A 26526-nucleotide genomic window follows, 5' to 3' on the forward strand; every position below is an offset into this window, starting at 1 on the left:
TAAAAATGAAGTTTAACAATAAATTAGCTTACAAAAGACTCATGTGTAAGGATATATTATACTTTTGATGTTATGAAAATATAAAATTATTTATATTTTTTTATAAACAGATACTTTCGAAATATTTAATTAATTCATAATATAATATATGATTAATAAGTGTTTTATAATTCAATCCTGTCCATCAGTTCATTCTTTTAAATAAATAATTAAATAAAAGTTAAAAGTAAGCCAAAAGTAATTTTTTACATGATTCATGTTTCAACTATAGAAAATTCGTACAGTGAAGGACTCTTTAGAGATATTAAAATTATTCATATATGTTCACCTTGTATGATAAACGTGGGTAATTTTTGAGATTCATGTATCAAATTTAAATCATTGAAAAAACATTGTTATCATGGTCTATCACATTTATGATGTAACCAAAAAAACATTTATCACATTCGTTTGGAGAGAAAATATTTAGTTTAGTAACCTCTACTGTTAGAATGAATTATCTTTGTTTGACCTTGTATTGATTGATGTATTTTGTATTTTGTTTAAAATTAAATGATTCGATTGAGTTTTGGGAATCAACATTTAAAAAAAAAAACATGAGTTTATATGTTTATTGGATCAATTTCAATAAATAAGTGTGTTTGAGATTGTGTATAAGGCCTAGCTAATGGGTCTAATATTCTTAATGGTTAGATATTAGGTTATCAGTGTATTGTAAAAAAGATAAAATTTCTATTTGACTATTCATTATTTTATTCAATAGCCTGTTTGTAAAAAAGGAAAGGGAGAGAGAGAAAGTTCTTATTCTCACTATACACTTATGTATGTGCTTTAAAAACTAATTGTTATTCTTATTGAGTAATTGTTATAAAACATGTCTTTAAGAAGTACAGAAATTATGAGTAATGATGTTATTCTTATTGAGTGTTCTGAATCCTAGTATATAAATCCTATTATTTCCTACATCTACGACTATAAACAATTAGTTTCCAACCGTTAGTTATAAGATATCATTAGTATACTGTTTTTTTTTTTTTTATCAGCAATGCATAAATTTTATATAAAATGCACCCGAGGTGCTAAAATGTTTACAAAACTAAATTTTGAGAGGCAGCCAGAAAGGCTTATGGCAATAACGGAATTGTGGGTCTATAATACTCATCCCAAAAATAAAAATAGCTGTCCTTCCCTACAACATGTTAACAGTATATATATGAAAAGATACCTCCACCTATTAAAAAATAATCTTAACCTATACAAATAAGTTGCATAAGAAAAGATACATTCTCTAATAACTAAGTTACACCATAATCACCGGTCCTCAACCAATAGTCAAATAAATACTAGGATCCACTTGTCACTGTTGGAAAGAAACAATAAAATCATTTTGATATTTTTTAACCATGACCACATATCTAAGAAAATTTTATGCCACCACTTCTCCTCATGAAGTATATGTTCTTCAAAAGTTACTTTATTATAGATTTCATACAATGAAACTCCACCCAACAAATCACTAAATATTTGGTTTTTTCCCTTTCAAAAACCATGACAAATTTGTCGGAAGTGATAATTAGTATACTATATATATATATATATATATATATATATATATATATATATATATATATATATATATATATATATATATATATATATATATATATATATATATATATATATATATATATATGATGTCAAATTAAAATATCATGTTTATGTTTAATATGCATTCCCTCCTGTTCTAAATATAAGAAAAAAAATTGAACATAAATATAAGTAAATATTAATTAACTTTTATTTTATTTGATGATAATATTCTTATTACGTCTTTCATTTAATAAAATCTTATTTTGTGTGAATCATTTATTTCTATTAGTGAAAGGTATTTTAAGAAAGAAAATAGATTTTAAATGAGATTCTTTAAATTAAATTAAATGTTATTAACTAAATTTCTTAATTCAAGTATCTAGTAGTTAAATTGATTTATATACAGAAAGAGAGTATATATGATGTAGTTATAGGTGTTTTAGATATTTACTAACTTGCCTCTAGCTATAGTCCCTTTAAGAAAAAAAAAATGCCTCTATAGCTATTTATGCACGGATATTTGTTTAAGTATTTTAGTATCATTTTTAATTCAAATTAAAGTTTTATTTGATAATCAACATTAACATTTATTACTGTATGAATTTATTATGCAGATTATTATTTATAAAAAATGTTAATTAAAAATGATATTAAAAACACTTAAAATAACACGATTTAAGTTTCATCCCCCAGCCTTCATGAAAAAGATGCCTTACGTAGCCACGTGTCTTTTTCATTTTTCTAGAAACAAAATATTTTCACAGTGCAAAGCTAACTAACTTTGAAGCAAAAAATTACTGAAATAGATTTTGTCTCTCCTAATAAAGTTTCTTTTATACAATCGGTCATAAAATTAAACTCTTATCAATCAAACACCCTTAAGAAACTTAATCATCTATTTGAATCTTATTGGTGCATATTCACGTCTCCTTCTCTTTATTATCTCCATATATAATTCTCAATCTTATTATTGCAATTATTATTTAAATATTAAAAAGAAAATTTATATGTTCCTTTAAAAAAAGACAATATTATGTGTAATCTTATATAAAAATTGTCTTATTTATTTATTTTTCTTTTATACAGACCTAAAAAAATAACATCTAAATAAAATGAAACAGTTTTTTCTGATCTCATTTTGTGATTCCTTGAAACATTCTCGAGTTATTATTTGTAGTGATGAAATGACAGTACAACAGAAACAGTGTAGGAGAGACTCCGAGTTGAAAAGACAAATGATGAAATTGATTGCGTGCAGTGCAGTGATCATAATTTGCACATGGGTGGCCCTAAAGACCTGAATAGTGGTTGGGTGTTTATTAATATTATGAATGTGATATATGGATATGAGGAGGCAAGGCAAGGGAAGTACGACTGTGACAATATTAATTATAATGACATCTTTGGTCAAGCTTTCAACATTTTTGCTTCCATTTGGTTTTCCAAATTTCCCAGCCAACCCTTACCATAGTCAAATGGCCAAACCTCCACATCCTTTGTTCCGTAACACAGTTTCCCATCTCAATTCTCATGTTTTTAGATTTCAAACAGGGTGGTCAAAAAGTCGGGTTGAATCTGTAAAATCCACGTGGAGTAATGTTTCAATCCAGAAGTTGTATTTTTTATAATAAAGTTACACAATAGTATATATATTCTTTTATTTTTCTTTGACTAAATTATAAGTTTGTTCCCTCTTTAATTTTCCATTCCCAACTTTGTTTCTTCAATATTCTTACTACAATTTTTGTCTCTTATTTCAGAAAATTCACATTTTTAATTCTATTTCACATTTTTTATATCTTAATTAATTAAATTATTTTTTATGATTCCTTAAATACATTAGATCTAGGATTCAATTAAAAAAATTATAAATTTTTAAAAAAATAAGAAATCAAAATCGAAAAAAAAAACAAAATCACATATCAAGAAAAAAAATTACAATTTAACAATTTTCTTTCTTAAACGTTTTTTTATTACATGTATATTCTTATGTTATAGTTTTAAAACCTATATAAGTTATAAACTACCTTTATTAACTTATAAGCTAATTTGACTATACCGGAGAGAAATAATAATATAGGATTATTATGAGCACTTGAGTAATAAAATTCTTTGTTCAAAATTGATACAATCGTATATTCAAAAATAAAATTTAAAATTATTAGTTAAGTTTAGAATAATATCCTTCCACAATTAATTATTGCATTCGATAGTTAAATTCTTTTTTTTTTAATTTGTTATTTGGGGAATATGTTAATTATAATTAAATCAGTTTTTTCTTTCTTTTAAAAGATGTTTCAAAATAAATTTTTTTATATTCATGAGAATCAAATATATATATATATATATATATATATATATATATATATATATATATAATTATTTATAATAATCTACATATCTTATTTAATTAAATGAGTTAGGTTTTTTTTTTTTTTTTTTATGTTTTAGAGTATTGATTATAAAAGGTGAAATCAAAACTACATATGAATATATATTATATTCACTCATATTATTTAATTCAACCACTTAAATAAATAAGAGTTGATCAAGATGAGTTGATTATCATAATTTTATGGGACCTTATAATTTCATATAAATTTAAATATGAAATTTACTTTAACGTTATCAAAATGAGTTATTAACTTAATTTTATGGATTCTATAATATTTAAAAAATATTTTATTTATGGTATTAAATAACGATTGCTTATATAAATAATGTAATATCACCTACTTTAGTGGAAAAAAGATTAGACAAAATTTATTTAAAATTAAACAACTTAGGTAAAGAATCAACAAACATTTTTTACTAGTTAAATATAACACTCAACACCACACAAATTTCCTTCGTAGCACACAACACATAAAAAAAAATCAATTTCTATATCAGTTGGCAGTGAGAACCAATGTAGAACTCACTTTCTACAATTTTCATTTATTATCCTGCAAACTAATGCAGAAAATAATTTGTTTAAAAAGTAATAATACAACCACGATGCATCAATGCAATATACAATATTCCAAAATTTCTTTTTCGTTATATTTTTCAAAATATTTTCCAAAATAATGACAAATCTTTGTGGTTCCTCATTATATTTTTTTATATAAAAAATATCATCGTGATTGTTTTTTTATAACTCTGAACTCCTCATATTTTTGAAATCTTACCAAATCTTAAGTTCTTCCACATGCTCCTTTTGATTTCAAAATTCAAAATGTCTTCTAAAAAATTGTCCCCAACATTCATTTAAAATACACGTACTCTACCACCAAGACATGGAATTTCGACGGCCCAATTCCAATTTGTAGATCGATACAAGTCTCAGCACAGGAATGCTATTAAATTATATAAATATTAGACCGCAGCCATATTCTTAATGTTAAGAGTAAATGCTAATTAATCAATTGATCTGGTCAATGATCATATATACCCATTCACTACAACCTCACGGTCAAACCTGCCATCTCACGTGAGAGAACAAGTCACTCAAACAAAAACCATAGCAGCCAGGGGTGGCTATATTTCAGATCTTCATAAGCACTTGGCAGTACACAAGAACACTAGTAAAATATTATTTGTAAACATTGCAGTGACTGACTATTTGAAGCATAATTCTCTTGTTTTCTTCACGAAATTTCCAACCTCTTTCTTACTTTCACCTTAACAAGAACAATTGTTGGAGATCTCGGATAAACAACGGAAGATCTCCATCATTGAGCTACAAGTAAATTAGACAAGTAAATTTAATGTTAATTTTAATTCAAAGCCTTCAAACATTAAGTTTATAAGTTTTTTTTCACTTATATATCACTCATCTTATTCATTTTTATGAAAATATGTGAGACTTCATTTCATAATTACAGTAGTCCAATAACAACTATATAAACTAACGAAAAAAGAGACGTGGACTGTCATTTCACAATTACAATTCAATAACCATTATATAAATTAATGAAAACACAGACGCGACAGTCGGTGCTTATATGTCTATATTTTTATTTTGCTATCCCGTTTTAATTTAAATGCTAAAATTGATATACTTTTATAATTTATCTTATTATGAAACTCTTAATGTATATTTTATTTTGTCGTTAAATTAATATAGAAAACAATGTATAAGAAGATAAATTATTACTATATATAAAAACTAACGTCTTATATGTATAAAAAAATGTGGACACTAACTAAAAAATTAATATACACACCAAAGCATGATAATGTGAATTGTTACAATGTAGTGCACTAGATATGTATTGACACAATACCTAACAATTTACATATAAGATCACGTGAGAGTTTAATCTAACGATTGATGTTAGTGCACCTAATAGAAATCTATAATTTTTATTTATCCCATTTTTAGTTTCAAATTGAATTAAAAAGATTCCAATAAATCATGCTTGCCTTAGTATCAGTTTCTATTTTATCTAAATATTTAAATATTCACCTAATTAATTTAATCAAATATTTACTCCATAAAATATTAATTAAATATTCTTCTAAAAAAAGTATTAGTTAAATATTTGATCTAACTAATTTAGTAACATCTTGCATATCCATCTTTTATTGTTTATTAGAATTTATACAGTTGTATGAATTAAACTTCTATATTAAATAATTATGCTATGTTTCTTAAATATACCTTTTTATTATATTATATGAATGAATGACAAAAAAAGTGTTAAAAGGGAGTTAAAAAATAATAATAAATAAAATCTTCAGGTTCCAGAAAGCATCCAGCGCAAAGGAAATAAAAGAAGGATTTAGTTTTAAATTTAACAAACTCATGCACACTCCATATATGATTGATTTATAGTACAAAAATAAAGAGAAAATAAAGATAAAAATATGGGGGAAAGATACCTAAAAAGAAGATTGCAGATTAATTGTAAGTAGAGTTTCACAGTGTTGAATCCTAAGTTTCTCCTTTTAAAAAAAATCCTAATTAAGTTTATTTTGTTTTGATGGTAACTTTTGAGTTGGAAAAGCTGATAGTGCATATTAATGTTACGAAATATTAGTAGACAATAAGACATATATAGAAAACATGATAACATGAATAAATTATGAATCTTAATATCAGATCTAGTGAATCTTAATATATTTTTTCCATGGCACTTACGTTATGTGTAAAAACAAAATAAAATAATAGATTAGTTCTCACATTAGCAACGCCAAATTTCAGACTCCTACCAAGCTACTACTGAGTTCAACATTGCAACAATAATATAACATCCGGTAATGAAGCCATCTGAATCAAGTAATCATTTTTTTAATGTCCTGGTGTTTTTGCCGAGGTTCTTTTAAGACGGAAAGAGTAGAAAGAAACCAAGAACAAAAGCAAATGCATGAGCCTCATCATCTGCAAGTAAACACGTAAACTTAGTTAATGCCTTTTTAGAAAAAGAAAACACATTTAATTTAATTTAATTTAAGACATGATAAGAGTTAGAGATACCATGCAGAGATAAGTAATAGTTGAAATCTGGGGGGGGGGGGGGGGGGGGGGGGAAATAGGAAAGAAATAAATAAGAAGAGTGATGATGGTGAAGCAGAATAAAAGTGCTGGTGCAGAAGTAAATAAAAAAATTAATATTGAAGACTCCTGTCAATTAACTAAAATATTCAGAAAGAAAAACAACCTGTAAATGAATCGGAAGAGGCAGAAGAAGCATATAATTTAAACAGACGCATTTGGTAAAAAAATAAAACAGAAGAAGAAACATTTAGGAAAGCAAAAAAAAAAATAGAAACTAACCTCAAATTTTGAAACGGTTTTGATGAGCTGGGAAGGGAAGTCAAGAAGTGCATTTTTGATGGTTACGACAACCTGTTTAGAATCTTGATACCACACAAAGTAGAGGAGTGTTAAAAACATTTCTTTCATAAGTAGGCACGGGATTAAAAACAAACCATAACAATGCATTCCTTCCATGCTCGTATTATTAGGTAATAAGCATTTTCCCAACATTGAGGATTAAAAATTAAAGATAACTAACCTCAAAAGTTGGAGTAGCTAACGAATCTTCTTCCTCTACAAAGAGGTGAACTTGGTTAACGGCTGATATAGCAACACTGCAACAAAATAAGAGATAAGGGTAGTTAATTATAGCAGATGCAGACACTGTTTTTATGTGTTTGTAGTTCTGAGTTTTTCTGTTTTCTTTTGCTTTTTTCTCATATGTAACAAAAGATAAATAAAGAGAATCTGATCCATTTTAAAAGAAAAAGTTAAAATAATTTTACAATGAGAGACGGGGTTTCAAGAATGCAGAATGCAGACATAGAAAGGTGTATAGAGTGTAATGGAAGAAGGAAGAAAGGGGAAAATCATACTTGAGATTGATAGGGCATTGTTGTAGTGTGGTGTTAGAAGAAATCCCTTGCTTGACGGTCACTCGGCCAGAGAGAAAGTTTGAGAATAGTGAAAATAATGTGCAAATAAGATAAGAAGATATCAGTTTCACGAAATGCAGTTACACATCAATCAACAGTTGAGGGGAAGGATATTAGATGACATTTTTTTTAATAAATTTAGGCGCAAAATCAACAAATAAAAGTGGACACCAAAAAGGATATTCTTTTTTATATAATGTTATAGATTTAATTGTTTTCAACTTTTAATTAGAAAAAATATAAGATGGAATGATCTAGAAATGCAACAAAATAGTATATCCTATATAAATATAATTTAATATTTTAAATTAAGCGTAAATTAGTTTATTCCGTTTTATTTTGCATTGTTGCATCTATTATGTTCATTCTAGTGATAAGATTATTTTTAACTTACAATAAAAAACATTATAATATTAAACTATGTAAAGATACAACAAAATTGTATCCACTAAAATTATAATTAACTATTTAAATTTAAACATAAATCAATCAAATAATACTATTTAACAATTCAATAAAAAAAATTCATTATTATTTGAATTAAAGAAATAAAATACTATGACCCGAAAGTAAAAAAAAATATAAAATTTATATTTTAAAGATGAAGATACTTGTTTCATATTGTTGATAATTTGTTGACCGGACCAATTGTCGAATAGATAACAATCTCATTGTATGTTTATTATTTGTCATGTTAATTGTGTTGTTTCTATTTTCTTTATAATTTGACTGTCTTTTAAATAATTTATTTAATTTGTCTTTATTTGATGGTATTTTTTATCTTTTATTTCTTGTATTTTGTCTCTATCTTTTTTTTTATTGTTGTTTTCTTGAGTATTTAAATTTTTCATAGTATTTTTATCACCTGATAAAGAAAGAAAAATTTCTTAAATGATAAATAAAAAGAATGTTGACAATATATAAGAGAGTATTGTAGTGGACTGATAGGAAGAATAAGATGGAGAGACATGAAAAATAAATAAATTTCTTTAAAATCAAACTTATGCCAAAATCTAATAAACTTTGAGATGAAGCAAAATAGAGGGGGTGGTGCAGAAATAAAAGAAAAAAAAAACATATATTATGAAAGACTCATCTCAATTACAAATGAACTGAAGGAACATAGTATAATTTAAAGAGAAGTATTCAAACAAAAAGGACATGAAGAAGAATAAATATTTAAGAAAATAAAAGAAAAATTGATTAACCTCAACGAGCAGCTTCTTAGAAATGCAGTAGACTCAAAACACAAAAGATAGATGTTTTGTGTTCGTGCAGAGAAGGGAGGCGCGTTTACGATGGTTACAACTTACAACCACCTGTATCGGAGGGCAAAAAATGCAAAACAACAATAACAATATCATAGTCTTTAACATTGTAGCTTGCATTTTAAATTTAAAAATAAAACAATCTATAATGGTGAAATATCCGATTAGTTCCAGTTCTTGAAATGTAGAGAGAGAAAATAGTTTCAACCAAAAAGATTGAGCCTAGATAAATGTAGAAATAGAGTGGGAATGAATGAAAGGAAAGATATACCTAAGACCGTGAATGTTTTATTGTGATATATATGTTGCACTGAGTTGGAAGAAAAATGAAAGACAAGGAATTAAAAAGCTAGAACGAGAAATAGGAGGATGCGGTTATCAAATAACAAAAAAATGAGGGAGTGTGCAGTTACCAAATATCAGAAGATGAAAAGTGTGTAATTATTCAATTTTCAAGCATCGTTTCAACAAATTGTAAGTTGCATGCAATGTGCAGTTTCTTTGGAAGTTGAAGGCTAAATTTCCAAAAAAAAAAGAGACAAAAATGAGGAATAATTGATGTATGTATAATATTATTAAGGATAAGAACATTTAAGTAAATGTGTACACAGGAGATATTCCTTTGTTATAGATACCAGCGATTTCACTTGTATATCATTCAATGTCACAGGCCAGAAATTTGTCACCTATATATTATCTTTATTATAGTGCGAATTCTTTTTACCGGAGGATTTGATACAGCACACATGGTATACTTCAAAAGAAAATAACCCATTAGCACTTGAGTGCTAAAGTGAGAAGATAGACAAGTATAAATATGATAAAAGAGAAAGAAAGAGATAAAAGAAGAATATAGGTATGTATGAAATATTTAATTTATAAGAATATTTATATACTTCGAATAGGTTTTACTTTGTCCAGCCATTTTCATCCTTATATTACGCGACAAAATTTAATGCCCTCATATGAAAAGAAAAAACATTATTACATGGTGGGACATCTATATTTGAAGCAAAAGTTGAATAAGGAAATATAAAAAAGATATTAATTTTGGTCCTCGGTTAAAGATCACGTCTCCTTCAACGATCATAAACTAACCTCACTTATAATGTGTAGTTGTTGTTGCTTCAATGAAATCTTACACAAAAAAAAAAATCGAATGAGTTATTTATTACGTAAACTCTCTGGATTCAAAGAAGCTTGATTAGATGACCTTGTTGTCATCAGGGAGATTATGCAAACCCTAACACTTTTGCTTGTGTATATATTTAGGTATATGTGACGCTTAATTGTGTTCCACGGATTTTTTTTTTTTTGAAAGTGTTAATTCATGAATGCTGATACTTACACAACATTATCTTCTATCTATATGTTTCACCAAATAATTTTTAGCAGTAAAAATAAAATATGAAGACAAAGTTATAGGATATTAAAGACATGTTGAGGGTGAGCCTGAAGGTTCCATCCAAGAGTTTTGGTTTGGTTTAGAACTTTTGATACTGCTTGCAAGTAATCCTTTGAGTCTATATGTAAACAGTTATCATATCACCTTCTTTTCCTTCCAAGTTACAAGGTCGGTTGAGAAGGGGGTATGGTTAAAGATTTAAGGAGGTATATTGAACAATAACCTTTAATTTGAACAAGCATGAGTGAACCTAGCCCAGACTCCAGAGTGATATGGGCCCTAGGCAAGTCCATAGACCCATGAACCAATCGAGTGAAACCTAACCCCTAATAAAAATAAAAATGAAAGCCTTGGTAGGGGTTTGTAAAGCACCCGAAAGAGAAGAAGTGAAAGAAAGCATCAGCCGCGGCGGTGTTAGGTAGGCGGAGCCATGGCGGCGCCTGAATCCCCTCTCTGTTACGTCGGTGTCGCGAGGCAATCCGCTGCTTTTCGCCTGATGAAGCAAATGGTGCACCCTCTCTCCTTCAGCTAATTTTTGTTTTGAACTAGATTTATTCATTTAAATTATGCATGTCATTAGGGGTGGGAAGAAGGAGAAGGTCTTGGAAAAGAGAAGCAGGGGATCAAAGGACACGTTCGAGTTAAAAACAAACAGGACACTATTGGTATTGGCCTTGAGAAGCCAAACAACTGGGCCTTCGACACCACTCAGTTTGATAATATTCTTAAGAGATTGAAAGTTGTATGTTTCTTCCTCCTCTCTCTTTCTTGTTTTTTGTTTTTCTCCTTCATTCTTTGCCTGAGATCTTTCTTTCGATGTGACGAGTAGCAAGCACCGCAATCCCATGACATAGAGGAAAAAGTGGAAACCAAGGCTAGTGTTCCTGTTGATAATGAGGAGGATTCTGTCCCCAAAACTACAAGACCACAAGGAAGGTCTGTATATCTCCTATATTTGGTGTTGTCCACTATATATTGTTTTAACTGTGCTGAATTTTGCTTTGCTTTGCTTTCAGATACGCGAGAAGAGAGAGGGGGAAGCTTGTCTCGCAATATTCCTTGAAGGATCTGGAAGGAATTCTTGTAAGTTCTAACCTGGGATATACCATTCACTAAACATCTTAAGAACCTCAATATTTTTCTTATTAGTCTATTATTTTGAAAATATGGTGATGCTGACTTGCCTTGTGGTCACTATGTGATGTAGTGATTTAGGGTTTCTTTATCTAGTGGCTATTACAGTTGAAAAATGAAATGGCTTTTATTTACAATTGCAATAAGGTGCATGGCACAACTCCATTTGCTAAAATTGAATGAATAACTATGTCAATAATTGTTGGAAATGGAATTGGGTTCTGATATTGGCTGTCGGATTATTGGACTTACCAAACCATGCTAATTTGTGCATTCTACCTTTTTGTTATTTTAGTTACTGGATTCTGTCAATAAATTTGCTTCTGCATTTGATTCAATGAACCAAGAACAACTAGTACTGTTAAAGATTGTTTCTGGCTTGTAACATTCTCTGATATCACAGAGGAAGCCCAACTTTAGTTCCATTAAACTTAATTTAGACAGAGACTGACCGTAGATTGCAATCTTCTCAAATTTCATTACATGAATGGATGCTTTAAGATCAGATGCCCCTTGCACTTCTTTTTTTCTTTCTTTTTGAAAAGGCTTGTTACTTTAATATTAACTAAAATTTAAGTATTAAGCTAATGGTGTTAGCATTTTTGATAATAAAGCTTCTTAAATGTGTATTTCAGTTTTATTTGATACAAGGTTGTCATTGGTTGTTTACTTCTATGATTTTGGTGATAGGTTAAAAAGGGTGACGTATCTGGGAGTACTGATAATTCTGATGGTGAACTGGACATGTTAAAGACATCTGAAATTCAAAAATTTGAAGATGAAGGTATACACTTGAACTAAAATGATGTTTTTATGACATTTATGTTGATTGACATCACATGATATATGGTTACTGCATTGGTACAGGAAGCAAATATCCTGCTATACCTCCAGATTGGTGGGGCTACAAGTATGGTTTTGTCTCTGGTGGATTTCTTGGAGCAGAATCAAAGAAGAAAAAGTCCATGATTTCTGGTAAGGCAGAGAGGACTGCATTTTTCGAAGAGGATCAAGAAAACCTTTATAATCTAGTCCAGGTATGTGACCTCTTCCCTAGTGAACTTGTTACCTGTTGTATATTTCATTTTGTCAAATAGTAAGAGTGTTATAATCATCTATAATGCTCAATACTAAGAAGGATATGGTGATGCTCAACCTAAGAAGCATGGCGGCGGCTGCGCAGGGGCGTGTCCCGCGTCGGAATCGCACCAGATACTTATTCGGACATGACTCACATTCAACGTGGTGTCGGGTGCATTTAAGTTTTGCCGGACACGGTTGGGCTGTTGGACATGCGCAATTGGATCCATCTGGGTGCGAACACGTGCAGAGCTCGTCGCTGCCGCACGCAAAGCATGCCGTCACTGCGCTCAGACCTCCGTCGCTGTGCGTAGACCGGGTAAATAGAAAATGAAGAAGAAACCTCGTGGCCATAGTGAATAGCCTTCATCATGGCTTAACAACTGTCTTTGCTGCTGCTAATGAGTGCCACCACCTTCATCGTCATCGCTGCTTCCATGGCTTAGTAGTGTTGCGTCTTAGGACTGCACTTACTGGACAAACAGAAAAGCAGCAGCAGTAAAAATGTTGCGTTTTGATTTCTCTTGCTTTCTGTTGGGCTGCCCTGCCTAGAAATAGAAAGACTGGATTGCTTGTGTTATTTACACCCGCACTACCAATAAATAAAAAATTGCAAGAATGATAATATTTTTTATTTAAATGATTATGAAGACATAATTTTTCTTAGATTTATTATCATATGAATATATAAATTTTATTTTCATGTTTGATCATATTTAAATTTGTCATGTTGATATTGATCATATTTTACATATATAAATGTACACCCGTGTCTGTGTCCATGTTGTGTCCAATACCATGTCCGAATCTGTGCTTCTTAGTGCTCAACTGATATCTTAACTCTAGTGCTACATTGTGGTAATAATTTCATAGCCAAACCTGAAGGATGTAATAATTAATTATATAGTAATTGTTATGACAGGAGAAATCCACAACGGGGAAGCAAGGACTAGGCATCAAGGACAGACCCAAGAAAGTAGCTGGCTGCTATTTTCAGGGTAAAAAGAAATCCTTTGATGATAGTGATGAAGATTCTGCTGATAACGATTCCCTGGAACAAGCAGCAAATGATGACTTAATTAAAGTAGAAAAGATTGTTGAAGGCAAAGTGAAGCTGAAAAAGTTGTGCAAACAGATTTTACAACAGGTGAGACTTATTTCTTGTTTTGCTAGTATTTTTTTCCCCTTATTGGGAAATTCTTGACTGATTACTTTTTGCCTAATTACAGGTGCCTGGAGAATCATTGAAACTGAAACAGCTCAAAGTTCTTATTGATGAACATTCATCTTCAATTTTGTCTGATTTTTCTTCAAGAAGAGAGTCTGTTGCTTACTTGAAGCAAAAGGTATGGTTACCTTAATCATATATCATAGTTAGACAATTCACTTTGAATCAAGAGATGTAATGTTATTGACAAATGCTCCAAATATGTGTATAAAATTATCATTCCGCAAGGTGTCAAGGATTATTGTTGTTATCACTTTGATAAGTCTTAAACTATGTGAATAACCGAAATTTGATTGATTCACAGATTAATGTTCATCAAACATGAACAAAAAAAAAATTCAGAAAGGCTAAATTATATTCTTTTATGTCCTCTTATATTATTGTCAAAATTATCTGGCTAAAATTTGTGGATGGACTTATGTGGGGTTGTGGAGAATTATGGTAAATTCTCAACAATAGCCTAACCTTTTTTCTTGATAGAAATATCTGATGCCTGAAATATTTTTTGTACTCAACTATGTGTATATTTGGGATCCACTCCTAATAGAGCTGGTGCATTTATTCGATATTATGCTTGACATTCCATGCTATGGCAATATTTGGGATATGGGATCCACTCCTATGTTGTTACATGATTGGTTTTTGTTCTTTGATTGCAGCTGACAGGTAGTAGGAAGTTTTATATCGAAGGGAAAAGAGTGCGATTGGCATCAAAGAGAAGCTGAAATTTTGATACTTCTTTTTCTTGGCCTCTTCTAATTCATTATATTTTAGGAGAGAAAGGGGGCAGTTTGGAATTTAGTCTAAGGTAAATTTGCATTGGTTAGCTTTATCAACGTATGTTGTAGTATTAAATAGCATTTTATGAAATTTAATAATTTTTTCTTTTAAGTTTAAATTTTAAAAGTGCATGTGTATCCTGGATTGAATATTGAAATTATCTGTTTACTCGTATAGAAAATAATGAATGGACATGGAAATGTCAACAGGGTTCCTTTTCTCGTGGCACTTTAAAATTTCTTTTCTATCAAGAAAAGCTTGATGAAATTTCCTTTTGTAGATCAGAAATCATACATAAAAATGCTTTTTTTTTCTTATCTGATTTCTTCTCTGCCCTTCAATTAACCAAACTTACCATGGAATGTACTAGAAAGCTTGTTGAGTGATGACAAAGTTTGATAGAGTATTATCACGAGTAATGTTTGGTGGTTATGAGGAAGGCACGATCAATTCAAGTGAGTTGGGAGTGTTTTGTGTCACATTTTCTCGATAGATAAAGCTGTCGAATCAAGGAAAACCGTATTGGGGTTTTGTAAATTTTGATTAAAATTCCAAGTAAAATAGCCTTTAATTTTAAGTAAAATTTTAATGTTTATGATTGAAAATAAATAGTTTTTTTTTAAATTATTTTCTCCGTTTATTCTAAAATTGAGCATTTTAAAATTATGACTTTTAACAAGTGGTGCAAATCATAATTAACTAGTTGGGAGAAGGGAATGCAAGAGTGAGAAATTTTATAATAGTTGCTTATTGTGTGAAATATACCTCTTAACAAGAAAAAGAATATTAAAAATATAACTGAAATAGTAGGAAGAGTGAAAATTTACTTTCAAAGATGTGTAACTAATAATAACAAAGTGTGTTTGAAGTAGTATATTAATTGTTAGTACGCTGATTTTAATTTAGAAAAAAAAATTCCGGTTAAGCATCACTTGCATTCAGGCAATGTTATAAAATGTAATTAGGGGATCAGCTTAGTTGAGATTTGTTAGTTAAACTATGTGTAAATGTGAGTTAGATACAAAATCGAATTTTAATATATATATTTGTAGTGTAAATGTGTAATGATTGATATCACGTGGCGTGGGCATGTCATACATTCGAATTTGACCTATCATTAACCTAGCTTCAAAACCCTTCAAACCACTTTACATTACATGAATTGGAAGAGTACTTAACCATGTATTTTATATGCGTCGAAAAAAGAATAGTGTTTCCATGTGTTTAGTGTGTGTACGAAATAGTATAAATTGATATTTGTGTTAAGTGTTATAAAATGATAGATTTGAAAACATTTTATAAAAAGTAAATTTTATCGATTTAATTTTTGAATTATTTGATATTATTTTGATAATTATATATATGTATATATATATATATATATATATATATATAATTTTAGTTAATTGAGAAATTTATAGATACAAACTCGAATTATATATTAATTTATATTTCAATTAGTATATTTGTATTAAAATAAACTAGTATAGTGCAGTATTAATTAATATTTAAATTAATATGAAATTATGTAGGTTTTATTTTATAATACATTTTCTTTTCTGTTTCTTTCTTTTATTTACCCTTTATAACCCAAATAATAATAATAATAATAATAATAATTCCTTTAAAGTTAACTATTAAATTAATAAAGTTTATTTTGGTAATTTTTTTTTTTACTAATTGGTAAAAGGTTATTAATATGTCCTTTTTTGAAGTTTGATATTTAATATCAATTGTCTTATCCATATTGGTTATTTTGAGAAATAAGAAGAGTAAGAGTTCTTAATTACAAATCTCATGTGAATTAAATACATAATTTGAACCATCAATTTTAATCTAGATAGTTATAATCAAATGTTCTCATTTATCACAATACTAAAAATTTCTCACTTAAATTTAAAATTATAATTTACACTATACAACCACTAGCTAATAAATATTAAAAACTACTTAGTATTCGTATTACCAATTTAAAATATCACACACACACACACACACACACACACACACACACACACACACACACACACACACATATATATATATATATATATATATATATATATATATATATATATATATATATATATATATTCTTTTAACGATATTAATTCAAATAAAATTTTGTAGTTTATATTTCACAAAAAATAAGTATTATTTTTATATTATCATATAAACTGTGTGTATTTATTATAGAATAAGATTCATTAAGTCATTTAAGTGTGGAGTTAAAAAGTCGTGTTTTAATTCATTAGAAATAAACATAATATTGTTAAAGTATGCCAACTGTTCAAGCCTTGAAGGACCGCACGCAAGTTTGTTAGTCTTTTTTTAGCGGATATTTTTCAGCCTCATGAATTAGAGATTAATTATAATCGGGACATGGATTGTTCCGTTTCAGTATATATATCCGCAAATAAAAATTCATTAATCCAAATTTATCTTCTATTTATCATATTTATATGATAAATTATATTTATATCTATCTATATAGATAGATACATAACATAACATAAATAAAGACATGACATTAATATTAATTCACTATACCTTAGATAAAAAAAGAATCCACAAAATTATGTTTTTTTAAGTATATTATTTTTTTATTGTGAATCTATAAAAACAGTTTCCTTTATATCTATTTAAATTGCATGGATTCCATTCATTAGTTCAATTTTTTTTCACATAATAAGAATTGAACATTTTATTTTTTTTTTGCTAAATAGGCTATCTACGTAACAACACGCGGATCCACTTGTTAGGGTGTTGGAACAATGCTCACACAAGATTTTATTTATTTATTTGTATTTCTAATAAAACGTTTTTTTGTCCCCATAAAATAGTTTTTAAAATGAATATAAAAAAAAAATTGATACTAATTTTATTATTTTATCTTTTATTTTTTTAATATTTCCATTTCATACTTAGAGAGGGATATTTTTTAGTGTAAACAATGAAAATTGTAGGACATTTTCAAAATATAAAAGTAAGCAGAGAATAGTTGTTATTCATAAAGTTTAAGTATTTTATATTTTTTTGTTATGATATTATGTAATTTGTAAAAGTTTCTGACAGTTCATTTTAAGAAAAAAGATTATGACTAACAGAGTAAAATAATTTACAGTCATATAATCACAAGTTTGATAGTAGTATAAAATAGTTTTTCACTTACCGCATAATCATTAAGCTCTTTTTCATTTGTAAAATAATTATAAATATTTTTTTCCTCACTAAAAATCTAGATCCGCTACTACATAACATGTACACGTGTCTAACCACTATAACAAACAATAGGGGTTAAGCAAGTTGAACACTAATATATATTACAAACTAAGATTCGATGAGTTTGGAATTAGAAAAGTCGTGTTTGAATTCATTATAAATAAGCATAGTATGTTTAGGTTATGGCCTCAAGAAAGTTGGTTTAATCTTAATCTTAATGTACCATTTAATATATTCAGTACTATTATTAATTTTAGTATGAGTATATATGATCGACCCCTCTGGTAAGTAAAAATAAAGTAAATAATCTCAATTATTGATGAGAAAATTAATATTAACATATTTATATTTTTTTATAAAATATATTGAGATTACTAATTTTACTATGAAAAGTGAGTAAAGCTAAAATAAGCAATTCAAGTGGTTAATGTTGAACTCGGATATTTTTTTTAGTCAGAAATCAATAATCAATCCTTTGAAATACCATGATTCATTTACGAAACTAATTTCTTTTAATAAATATTTTTTTTATATGTACGAACGTACTTTTTGTATCACTCAGAATAATGCAACTTATGTACATTGAATCAATGGGACACAGCAGAAACCGTATAACAAAATCCACTGTATTTCTGAGAAACAGTTAGTGTCTGTTTAGATTAACTTTCAATTTTATCAAAATCAATTCTAAAATGAATTTGAAGCCAAAACAATAAATAATTGCTTCAACCTTTTTAATTTTGCACCATGATTTTGAAGGTTAAAATTGACTCTAGGAAGTATCCAAATTAAAACACTATTATTATTAGTTATATAGATTTATTTTTAGATAAGCTTTTTCGATAGGTATATAGAAATAAAAAAATGAAAAAAAATAATTTTTTTATAAATTAAAATTAGTTTATACATAAATTAAACTCTGTTTATTAACTCTCTTTTATTTGAATTTTTTCATAGGAACACGCGAGGAGCAACTCCCGTAACTTTCAATCTTGGGAACAAGCACAACCGGTAAATTCATCAAATTGGGCTATATGATGACAATGTAATATTTGATGGTTCCGAACTATACGACACGGACCACATTGGTAGTAATAAAAAGTCTACATTTGCATGTAGCACTTTCCCTGCGTTTTACGAAACAAACAATATTTCAGCTTTTAAAGGTTTTTGTTTTTTCTTTGCTCTACTTTTGTCCTTGTTAATTTAACACTATTGAAAACCATGTCCATACATCCCCCAAATATTACTGCATCGAAGTGGGGGATCCTTGCAAGTTGCAACAATTTACTTAATTTCATTTATCTTTTTTTATTTAAGAACAGATATCCACATCCTAACTTGGCCATATATATACATGTTATATATTCACTGTTGAAAGGAAATGGATTTAGCAGCCAATTAATTGGCAAGGTTGTTTTGGACAACTTACTTAAAGAGAAACTGTACTTTTATACGATCATATCTACAACTAAGAGAAAGATGAGACCGATAGAAGGGAGGTAAGGGCCAAAACAATTCTTGTAAAAGTTATATACAATTAATCTTTATCTTGAAAATTAATATAATCTAATAACTTACTAATTCTATTATGTATTACTACAAAAAATGAACTAACTATATTATGTATTAGATTTGTCTTTATTGTATGTTCTTTATCTAATTAATAAAACTTATCTTTACTAAAAGTATGATACATGCATATTGACTATGACTAATAGTTGTGTTGATAAAGGAAATTAATATATCGATGCTCATACTGTTTGAATGATGTATTATATCGTTTATGTAGAGCTGCACTCCTACATATGTAAGTTATATTAAGGGAAGTAAATTCAATGCATACCTTTTTTTTAACCTTAATTAGTATATAAAATATTTTTTAGTATATATTAGAGTTTATTTATTTTAATTTTTGGTTCAATCTGCGCTAAAGAGAGATAAGAAAAGAAAGAAGAGTGTAAAATGGGTTGTACTAAAGTAATGAAGAGAGAAAAATGAATTAGAAAAAATATTGTAAAAAATATAAAATTGATATAGCTCTTTGCTAAATAGTTAAATTCATATGTTTATTATATTGTGAATTGTGATAAATGAGTGGAACATCTTTAAAGAGTACAATGAAGAAAGAAGTGATGACGTTCGGTTTTCCTAGAATCCTAGCTAGGGTTTATAGTACTATATGGTAACGTATCGTGCCCAAAAAGGAGAGTGTGGTCTCAAATCTAGGCAAGGGTTGGGACTATTACAGTTATAACCCTATGACAAAGAGCTAGAAACGTGTGCGGTATGTAACTAATTATAAGCACACTTCAGCTGACTGCGTCTAAAATCAGAAAATTAAGCTCCTCAAACTGAAACGTAATAATCAGATAAAAAGCAAGTCATTTTAAAGAAAATTCTAAATTTCTTACTAAACTCACATGCATGCATGACGTATCATGATCATATCCGTAATAGTTGTATATAGAGTATATGTTTTTCAATAAAAAAAATCAATAAAAAAATGGATAAACAGATAAAAGAGAACAAGTCTTAAAAAAAAATTAATGTGCAGAAAGTGTTATATAAAATATTATAAAAATATATATTGTATAAATAATATACCTAGCTAAATCAATTCATACTGGGACTTCAATTACTGAATTTTTTGATCGATCCACATTTTTATTTTCAGCCTGAGAGAAAAACGGCCAAGCAACCAAGTGAGGGCTCTACACGTAACTAGTTTATGTTAATATAATAATAAACTCCAAATTATTGGTCCCTTACGTACGAGATCCTCCAACCAACTTGTATTGAAATATTGAATTGACTTAACCGCAAGACTGATTCAATTGTCTTATTATTCACTGTCATGCACATATACACTCGCCTATAACCCCAAATAAAGGAAAAAGTTGGTTAATATATTAATTGGATCAGCACCGAATTGCTGAAAAAAAATATCCCTTCTACACTCCCACTTGCTCACATTTTGACTTTATAGTTAGTCAACCCAATTGAAATACTATTGCCAATTTGAACTTTGAAGCAAAAAGAGAGAACATATATTCAAAACCCTACCCACTGGTTACCATTTCATCTATTATATATAGCCAAACATTTCGGTCGACATTTCTTCAAAACCCTCTTCTCTTTGCAATCTTGAAGTCACACGGTCCAACACCCCCTCTCAAGTTCTTTTTTCATTGTTAATTTGATATATCTTGATATATTATAACTTAATTAGTTGCAACTTGGTTGATGGATGAATTTGCGTGCTTGAGAGATTGGGATTTGGAAGCTATTGTAAGAGGAAGCACCGGTGAAGCCATCACCATGGATGACCCAAATGCTGATTTTTCTTATTTCTTCTCTGAACAAGATGAGCTACTTGATAGCTTTCCCGAATTCTCAGAAACCACGAGAGTTCTCGATGATTTGGAAGAGCTTTACAAACCCTTCTACCCAGTTTTGCACCCTCTTTCACCGCACACCATCGTTACAACTTCCCTACCTATCAACATGGAACCTAAACAAGTTATCAAAGCATCAGAACAGAAAGTAGCAGCCCTGCAAGGATTGAAAGTCCCCGCAGCACCTAAATGTAAAAAAAGGTATGTTACTTTGTCCATTCAATCAAACACGAAATTTCATTTGTTTTACACTATTTGTAGAGCAAATATCATACTTTTTATTTAATTTGATATAGATAATTGACTTAAAATATATTTGAAGTTCATTATAATTTTAAAAATTCAAAATAGAACTTTTTGTTGAAAGTTATTATGGTACCCTGCAGATAGATCTAAGAATTTTGGTTCAATTATTTTTTGAATGAATAGTTCAGAGTTTGGACAAATCAAAGAAGAGAGAGTTTATCAACAACTGCACTAAAACTCTTAGTGTCCATTAAGTAGAGTAAAAAGAAATAAAATAAAAATAAATATTTCTATTGTGCTTACTTATATAAGCTTGTATGTATATTTTTTTTTTCCATAGGGGTATGTGCAGTAGTGCAAAGTAAATAATGATGTGCATGTTGTTGTGTGCAGCAAGAAGAGCCAGAACAAGAGCGTGGTGAAGCAAGTGACAACAGCAGAAGGTCTTGACGATGCATGGGCATGGCGTAAATATGGACAGAAACCAATAAAGGGTTCACCATATCCTCGAAGCTATTATAGGTGCAGCAGTTCCAAAGGGTGTTTGGCAAGGAAACAGGTTGAAAGAAGCCACTTAGATCCTGCGGTTTTTCTGGTAACCTACACTGCTGAACACAGCCATCCACACCCAACTCGAAGAAACTCTCTTGCTGGAACCACAAGGAAGAACAATTCCCTTGTTCCTCCTCCAACCACTCATCGTCACCAAAAGAATACTAATTGTTCCTCAAAGTCCATTGAAGTGCAACAAAGCATGAACTTGAAGAAAGAGGAAGATTTTACTGACTGGTTGGATGATGATAGTGCTCAATTTGTTGATGGTTGGATTCCAAGCTCGGATCTTGAGAAACTGATAGGGCTTGAGTGCCAACATTTTGCATTAGATGGTGGTTTCACGGATGATTTTCCACACCCTTAATTTGTTCCTTTATGAAACAAATATGAATAGCGAAAATTTGTGATTTAATTTTTCTTTTTTAGGACAATATTGTAGATCAGGCCTCCCTATAGTCCCTAACTCCCTATTTAAACCTTCGATCAGTTTCCTGGGTATTTTGAATTGCAGTTGTGATTATATCACGATTTTTACATTGCGGTTAAACTCGCTGTAATTTGCAATGCTATGGTGAAACCTATACGAGCCTTGATGTTATTGCAATTTCAAGCAAACACTTCTCTTCTTTTTTTGTTGATTTTCCTTATTTTATTTTGTCTCCATTGTTTAGTATAATTAGTAAATCTTTCATTCTTCAAACCCAGTACAAAGAAATAGAATTGAATATATATTGACTACCAATTTTTGTTTCGTTTTTTTGTTTGCTTAGGGAGTGATAATGAGTGATTCTTCTTTCTGTATAAGACCTTAATGCCCTCACTGTCCATTGATGTTTAAGACCTTTATGCCATTACTATTTGCAAGTCTATAGGTTGTCATTACTTACATTGTCATAATGACCATTTTTTTAGGTTCTCAATGATTATCTTCTGCGTGTCATCTCTAAGTGGATTATTGACATCAAGTGGTCGATTTCTCTTAGATCGTGTTTAGTTAAAATAATAAAAATAGAGAAGATAAAAATAGAAAAAAAAAATATTTAAATTAAAATAGAATTTAAAATATGTGAGACTCGTCATATTTTTTTTCTTTTTCTCTCCTCTATCAAATACATCCTTAGGGTTTGTATTGTGAATTTCTACTTTGGATTTGTTTTGCCTTTTGATGTGTTTTCAACTTTAAAAGTTTTAGTATCTTTACAAAGCTGTTTGTTGTTGCCATTTAGTGGGTTTTTAATCATGAAGGCTTTTAAATTCAATACCTTCATGAAATTGGTCCATCTTGAGGCTAATTGTGTTTCACCTTGTAGGCCAGCTGCCTAGTGTATTTTGCGTTGCCTTCTAGTGGGTTTTCGACCATGAAGGTTTTAGTTCTCCTGTGAAGTTGATTCATCTTCAAGCTTGTTGTTGGGTTTCTGTTTTTCCTTGTAATGTTGCTTAGTATATTCTGTGTTGCCTTCTAATGGGTTTCCCGCCTTGAAGGTTTTGGATTTTTTATGAAGTCGATCATTTTGAGGTTTTTTCTCTCATAATTTATCATAAAATTTTCGATGTTAATTGTGTCATTGATCTTTTATGTAATTTTTACAGCATAGAAATATGAAATGATGTATAAAATTGAGAAAGGAATAATATTAAACATGTTTTCATATAACACTTTAAAAAAATGTATAAAAAGTTAAGAAATATATTTAAAATAACTTTAAAAAATATTGCATAATTCTTATAAAAGAGTAATATTACCATTTACGTATATTTTATATCATATTCTTTTTGAGTTTTGGATTTTTTGTGTGTAGTAAAACTCAAATATGTAAACTTATTATGTCTCACTTAACTTAATGGAAAAAATCTCATTATACAAAAATTGACAACAACAAACAAAGAGTGAAAAGATAAGAGGAAAAGACACCATGAAGTTTGAATACCCACCAGACTATAGATTTTTTAATTGCATATTCATTTAGCATTGGATCGGACTTATTGTTCAGCAGACGTGCTCCTGCATTTTCATTGGTTGGATCGTCAATTGGAGGTCTGGAGTGGGAGAAAAGAAGCTCTGTTTTTATATTTTTCATCTTCTTATTTGTCAGGATTGTTGTTTGGTTACTTTGGTTGATTGTATGTATTGTTTGTGCACTTCCTAGTATCCTCTGGACCATCCATAATTTTTATCTTTTCTTTGAGTATTTTTTCATGTTAAAAATTTGTGTCTCTTGTTCATTTTTGAATGATTATTTTTGCTTTATATCGTTGGTATTCCCGATAGATTCTTGCAAGAAGAATATTACTGAATTATTATTTTTTGGGGGGCATTTCCTCCATCAATTCTAATAATATCTAATTCACCCCCAAACATCAAATAGCATAATATATATATTATCTAACAGATTATCCAATGTACATCTAATATTGGATAACATAAAAACTTATCAAGAATGTATTCAATTTACCTTTTTTTTGGTTACTACGTGTTCCATTCTTATCTAATTCTTGTATGTATTTTATCCTATCATAATTAAAAAAAAATCATATATTTCATCAAACTTTTCATATGTAATTTAGGATTTTCTTTTGGCTGAATACTCATGTGTAGCATTTAGTAGACTTATTAAAATGAAACAAAACACATGTACTACACAAGTTTATTTTATGTTCAATACGGTTTAAAATATAATAGAACGAATATAATTAAAATTAAAAAATTTATACATTTTAATTTCACGCTGAAAACAATAAAATGAAAGAGAATATTAAATAAAATAAGCTGTTTTATTTATTCTATTCATACACCAAACGTTACCCAAGTGTCATGAATCATGAAAGTTTGCAACCTTACAAAATGCGCAGCTCATGGATTTGCGGCGATTAAGATTACATACCAGTGACGTGTTGAAGCCAGAGTATAAGAAAATGTCTGAAGAAAACGCGGTTACATATTCAACGAATAAATTAATGCATCAAATATCAATCATTGCTGAATGGGTGGATCCTATTGTCCTTTGTCTAGAAAACTAAGTGAAAAGTTTATCTCAGTCTCCTTGTGTAATGCTTATAGAGAAAAGTTATTTATTCAAATTCTTATAACAATTCGGACATAAAAGAGAGATGAGATAAAAGAAAGAAGTGTGAAATAAAATAAACAATATTTCTTAAGGAAATAAAATAAACAATATAATCAAGAATGGATCTAGAAATACATTAAACCAGTTGAATTTTTTTAAAAAGAATTATTTAAATTTTGAATTATGCAATAAATAATAAATTTTATAAAAATATTTACTATTAATTTTATAAGAACTATTAATAAAAAAAATTTATCAAATCAATAACTATTTTGTATTATTATTTTCTCCTATTGATATTATTAATTTATTTATTTGGGATTAGATTCCTATCTTCCCCCTTGAATTCAGGGGAAAAAGTGTGTGGAGATTGTTATAAAAATTTATGATAAGAATAAGAATAATTTTAAGAGTAAATTAATATGTAAAGAGTTTTTCTGGACACATCTGGAAAAATCAGATATATTAGTTTTTATTTTCAGCATGCATTTTACTTTTTAAGCTATGCTACATAATTTATTTATTTGAATTTTGAATTCCCTCTAACGTGTTAAGACCGGAGTTTGTTTTGAATTTTGTAGAGGTAAGTGGGTGGGCCGGTGGGGCCGCGATCCACCGACAGTCCAGCAAGTTGCCAACTGCAAAGGGTGACGATCAACGTTTTTTAAAAAAACAAGAAAGGAATGGAAAGGAAATAAATATATTCGGCCGCAAGAGAATGTGGGTCGTTGATAATAAAAGGGAATAAAGAGAAAGTAAGGTTCATTTTAGTAAAATTAATGGTGAAAGAATCAATAAAAATTAACTTATATTTAAAAAATACTTTAAAAGTAAATTTATAAGAATTAGTTTTTTTAAAATAATAATAAAAAATAATAATTACTCTTATAGATATTTTTTTCAAGATTATGCTAGTCTCATCCATATTATCTGTTTGAGTATACTAATATTAACTTTCTAGAATTGAAGACTCCAAAAAAAATGAAGCTTGTTATATAAATTAGAGTGTCCCATCCTTATTAGTTTTTTGAGTGTGTACCTTTTATATTGAAACTGAAATATTTATAAATCTATCCGACCTATTAAGTTGGTGTGAATGATATTTTTTATGTCTAATAATTTTCCTAATTTGCATGGAAATCGTTAATCAGATAAT

At 28.8% G+C, this 26526-nt stretch overlaps 2 protein-coding genes and 1 long non-coding RNA gene across 3 annotated transcripts; 2 read left to right on the forward strand and 1 right to left on the reverse strand.

Annotated features, from left to right (window-relative positions):
- Positions 1-6712: 6712 nt before the first annotated feature.
- On the reverse strand, positions 6713-8048 carry LOC114423376. The gene is made up of 4 exons (XR_003668833.1): positions 7930-8048; positions 7593-7668; positions 7352-7434; positions 6713-6955 (listed from the first exon to the last, which is right to left on the reverse strand). It is a non-coding gene; the product is annotated as an uncharacterized LOC114423376 (long non-coding RNA).
- A 2959-nt stretch (positions 8049-11007) lies between these two features.
- On the forward strand, positions 11008-15112 carry LOC114421047 (PIN2/TERF1-interacting telomerase inhibitor 1-like). The gene is made up of 9 exons (XM_028386815.1): positions 11008-11170; positions 11243-11404; positions 11492-11598; positions 11679-11745; positions 12487-12580; positions 12664-12833; positions 13799-14023; positions 14106-14222; positions 14764-15112. Exons 1-9 carry the CDS (start codon positions 11093-11095, stop codon positions 14827-14829), a joined length of 1086 nt encoding a protein of 361 aa, XP_028242616.1. The 5' UTR covers positions 11008-11092; the 3' UTR covers positions 14830-15112.
- A 6096-nt stretch (positions 15113-21208) lies between these two features.
- Positions 21209-22943, forward strand: LOC114423862 (probable WRKY transcription factor 29). The gene is made up of 2 exons (XM_028390765.1): positions 21209-21705; positions 22144-22943. Exons 1-2 carry the CDS (start codon positions 21353-21355, stop codon positions 22667-22669), a joined length of 879 nt encoding a protein of 292 aa, XP_028246566.1. The 5' UTR covers positions 21209-21352; the 3' UTR covers positions 22670-22943.
- The last annotated feature ends 3583 nt before the right edge of the window (positions 22944-26526 follow it).

The sequence above is a fragment of the Glycine soja genome, chromosome 8 (genome assembly GCF_004193775.1).
Source record: "Glycine soja cultivar W05 chromosome 8, ASM419377v2, whole genome shotgun sequence".
Taxonomy (NCBI): Eukaryota; Viridiplantae; Streptophyta; class Magnoliopsida; order Fabales; family Fabaceae; genus Glycine; species Glycine soja.